General features: G+C 47.8%; 1 protein-coding gene across 2 annotated transcripts in view; it reads right to left on the bottom strand.

Moving 5' to 3' along the window:
- Window positions 1–543: 543 nt before the first annotated feature.
- Window positions 544–4,077, bottom strand: part of heatr5a (HEAT repeat containing 5a) — a 26,729-nt gene continuing 23,195 nt past the window's right edge. For both annotated transcript variants that reach the window (XM_083923798.1, XM_083923799.1), the window contains exons 36-41: window positions 3,776–3,967; window positions 3,457–3,602; window positions 3,212–3,319; window positions 2,692–2,794; window positions 2,454–2,607; window positions 544–1,584 (exon numbers count right to left, since the gene is read on the bottom strand). In XM_083923798.1, coding sequence (XP_083779924.1) covers window positions 1,437–1,584; window positions 2,454–2,607; window positions 2,692–2,794; window positions 3,212–3,319; window positions 3,457–3,602; window positions 3,776–3,967 — 851 coding nt within the window. In that variant the 3' untranslated portion in view covers window positions 544–1,436. The remainder of the gene's footprint in view (window positions 1,585–2,453; window positions 2,608–2,691; window positions 2,795–3,211; window positions 3,320–3,456; window positions 3,603–3,775; window positions 3,968–4,077) is intronic.

The raw sequence follows: 4,077 nt of genomic DNA, 5'->3' as shown, positions 1-4,077 counted from the left end.
TTCATCTGCTTCTTTATGGTTTTTTACCTTTGTATTAATTTTCCCTTTTATTTTGTATTGATTGACTTGTTTTGACTGAAGTGTTTATTTATTTATCGCTGTAAACAAAATAAATATTTATAAAAATGCCATTAAATGGAAACAAATATTAAAAATTAATGGTTATTAATCACTGATCAAATGTAAATGATTTATTTATATTATTTCCCTTTTTACGTCTTTTTCTGTTTAATTTTCCCTTTTTTTATTTACTCATTTTTAAATTCATTCATTTTTTTTGCTGTAAACAGGATTTTACATAAACATCAAAAACTGTTGAAAAATGAATAAATGAAGAAAATACTTTAAATTAATAAAATATTAAATGCATGAATAAATCTGAGCATTAATTAAAAGTTAAAATGTGACAGAAATATATTTATATTTTAATTCACTTCTTTTATTCACTTTCATTTTTAAATTTATTCCATTTATTTATTTATGTTTCATGTTTTTTTAAATGTTTTCATTTTTAAGAAATGTTGTTTACAGAAATAAAAAAATTAGAAATAAATTTAAGACAAATCAAAATAAACAGAAGTGAATTAAATATTAAATCTTTAGTTCATTTAATGGAATATTAATTTATTATTTATGTTTTATTTTGGCGGGGTCAGTCGTCGTTAAACTAAAGTGCTGATGACGCAGTTTTCCCTCACAGGCCACCGTCCGACTCTCTACGACTCTTTTTACTACAAAAATAAAAACACTCTTCACGGCTCGCTCGTTCTTTCGCTCCGTCCGTCTGTTCAGTCGCTCGCTCGTTTGTTTCTTTCGTTCGTTCGTTCCTCGCTCGTTCCTTCGTTTGTGCGTCCGTCTGTTCGCTCGTTCCTTCCCTCGTTCACTTTCGTCCATTCTTCCGTTCATTCCTCCGTTCGTTCGTTCGTTGTTTCGCTCTTTTGTTCGCTCCTGCACTCGGTCTTTCGTTCACTCGCTCGTTTGTTTGTTTCTTCGTTCGTTCGTTCGTTCCCTCTTTTGTTCGCTCGTTCATTTCTTCGTTCATTCCTTTGTCTGTTCTTTTGTCCGTTCGCTTGAGGCTTGAAAGACGCGGCGTCGGCGCGACCTTTGACCCCTGACCTTCATTTATTGTTAGTGATTGTTTTGCCTACTAACGAGATTATTTCAAAATAAAAGCCTTCTTTATTCCAGTCGTGTTCAGTTTTCCGCTCTTTCAGAATAAAAGCTTTAGAATAACACAATAACGGGGGCTTTTATTGTGAAGAACGGCGCCGTGTTGAATTTCATCCTTCATGTCACCGATTCTCAGAGAGGGCAGCGAACGCAGCGCGGTGTGTTCGTGACCGCGAGGCGAATGGACAGAGAACCTGCGTGCTGCGGTGGTGCGGGTTCGTGCTGCGGCGCGGGGGCATGGTGGTGTGCTGCGGCGCAGTGGCGTCTCACAGGAAGTTGGTCTTGAGCGTGATGCTCGGGGAGGACTTGGCGGCCGGGTTGCTGCTGCTCGCCTTGGCGCTCAGACTCTCCTGGTTTCCTTTGACGGCGGCTTCAAGACGAGACTTGAGGTGAGGAGACGACGCGATGAGCGACCTGGAAAAGAACAAACTTATTAAACGTGATATAAATATATTTATACATTTATATAGTATTAAATATGATTCATATGGAAACTGTGTTTGTTTGAGCTGCTGCTTTAGCTCCAAGATGTCCAGCGTAAAATCCTCCTCCAGGGTCTTTGTCTGCACTTTAATCCTCAGTAACCATGGAGACAGTTTTTATTAAGGTAGAAATCAGGAGAGATGCTAACAGCCGGACGTGGCTAACAGTGGTTAGCTCGGGGCAGCACGGTGAAGGCATTCAAAGGTCTTTTTTAACCACTAATGCTGCTGAAAATAACAGTAAACCTCTGCAGCAGCATGAGAAGAGTCCCTACACACACACACACACACACGCACGCACGCACGCACGCACGCACGCACGCACGCACGCACGCACGCACGCACGCACGCACGCACGCACGCACGCACACACACGCACACACACACACGCACGAGAAGAGTCCCTACACACACACACACACGCACACACGAGAAGAGTCCCTACACACACAACAAAACACGAGTCGCTCTCTTCCTGTTACCGTGACAACAAACAGAACTACACACAAACGTCACAGAAATATGAATAAACGGTGACGCAGCAGCTCGCTGTGACCACGGCGGTCGTAGAGCGGATGGTTAAATCCCAAATGTTCGTCTTTCTACAGTTTTTTAACACAGAGAAACGCAGACGTCTGATTGGTCGCCGCTGCTCATCGGAGTGTTACGTTAACGCAGCGGCCATCTTGGTGCAGTTCAGTTTGGTTTGTGACACTTGGTGCCGTTAGAAACACCTGATCTTGTGGAGATAGTTTCAGTGATGTGATGAAAAACATTCCGGGTCATGAAGCGCGCTCTTACCTGAACACGGCCGAGTGCTGCGGGCCGAGACGCATCAGGTCTTTGAGCGCCGCCTCGTGGAGCGAGCGGGACGCCGCGGGGGCCGAGCCCAGAGCGTTTTCATCCAGGAGGAAGGAGATGAGGAGCGGCAACAGGATGGCCACCAGCGGAGGACCTGCGGGTGAGAGAGCACGACTGTGACTCCTCCTCTGTGACGCAGCGACAGAAGGTGGAGCCTTGAGCTCGGTGTCGGACTCACGCTGAGACTCGTCTGCAGCCTGGACCAGAGCCTCCAGCGCTCGCACCGCCTCCAGGACCCCCAGCAGCTCCTCCGGGCTCTGAGGACGACTCCGCTCCACCGTCTGAGGACGAAACACACCAGACATCAACGCAGTAAAGGGACGGTTGCATCAAGTGTTTCTCCGTCACTTCACATGTTTAACACAGTGAACAACGAGCGAGGCTCTTATTCTGAAGTGTGTCCATGTTTGTTTTCACCTGAGCTTCATCTCAGTCCGTGCTGACGTCATGAATAAATATTATTTACCAGTGAAAAGCTCTGTTCACTGTTTATTACTGAGCTGCTGTTAGTGAAGAGGTTCAAACGGTTCAAAAGAGACATAAGAACAGGATGAACGTCTCCTACAGCGGTGTGAGATCGAACCCTCCACAGGTCGGCAGTGAAACTCCAACCTGAGGTAGAGACCCCGTTCAAAGTCGACCCAGAGCAGAGACCGTGTGACCTCCACTGATATACAAACAAGAGTCCAGCTCAGTACCTGGAGGAATCGAACCAGCGGCGGTCCAAGTGCCCGGATGTACGGGACGGCCACGGCGGGCGGAGCCTGGAACACGGACGTTAACAGCTGATAACAGCGACTCACGACCTGCAGCAGAGAAGGTTAACGTCATTCACACGTCTGGTTCTTCTTCATGTCACGGTTTACACAAAAACACTGACTGATGCTGTGTTTGGGCTTTGTTCTGCGTACACTGCCGCCCACCGAGCATCTGTGGTACTGACCAGCGGGTCTTTGGCGTCCATGCTGGCAGCGAAGCGCTGCAGACAGAGCGTGTGCAGCGGCTCCACGCCGCAGACGTCAGGACCAGCAGACAACAGGAAGACGGTCAGAGCCGTGAGCAGAGTGACCTGATCCACAACACAGTCACCTGAACACACACACACACACACACAGAGACACACACACACACACACACACACACACACACACACACACACACACACACACACACACACACACACACACACACACACACACACACACGTTAACATGGTGGTGGCGTCTGAACGACAGCTCTGTGAGATCAAAGATGGCGGTCACCTGCGTCCCAGAGTCCCAGCAGCGTGTTCACAGCTGATCTCAGCAGCAGGTTCCAGGCTCCTCCACTCTTCTCCTGCCGGCTCATCGGACACGTCACCACGCACTTCAGAGCCTGAAGGGCCGCCTGGACCACCGCGCCCAGACACGCCCCGCCCAGACCGGCCCCGCCCACCGAGCCTGCCGCCGGGGCACCTGGGAGGGAACAGAGACAGAGCTGACGTCAACGACACAACCAGGAGCAGTTAGCTGAGGTCACAACAAAAGGCAAGATGCTAAATGTGTGAATGTAAGCGGGTTCTCTG

This window comes from Echiichthys vipera (assembly GCF_963691815.1).
Source record: "Echiichthys vipera genome assembly, chromosome: 12".
Lineage (NCBI taxonomy): Eukaryota > Metazoa > Chordata > Actinopteri > Perciformes > Trachinidae > Echiichthys > Echiichthys vipera.
Note: the sequence above shows the minus strand (reverse complement) of the source record. Positions and strands in the feature narration are given on the sequence as shown.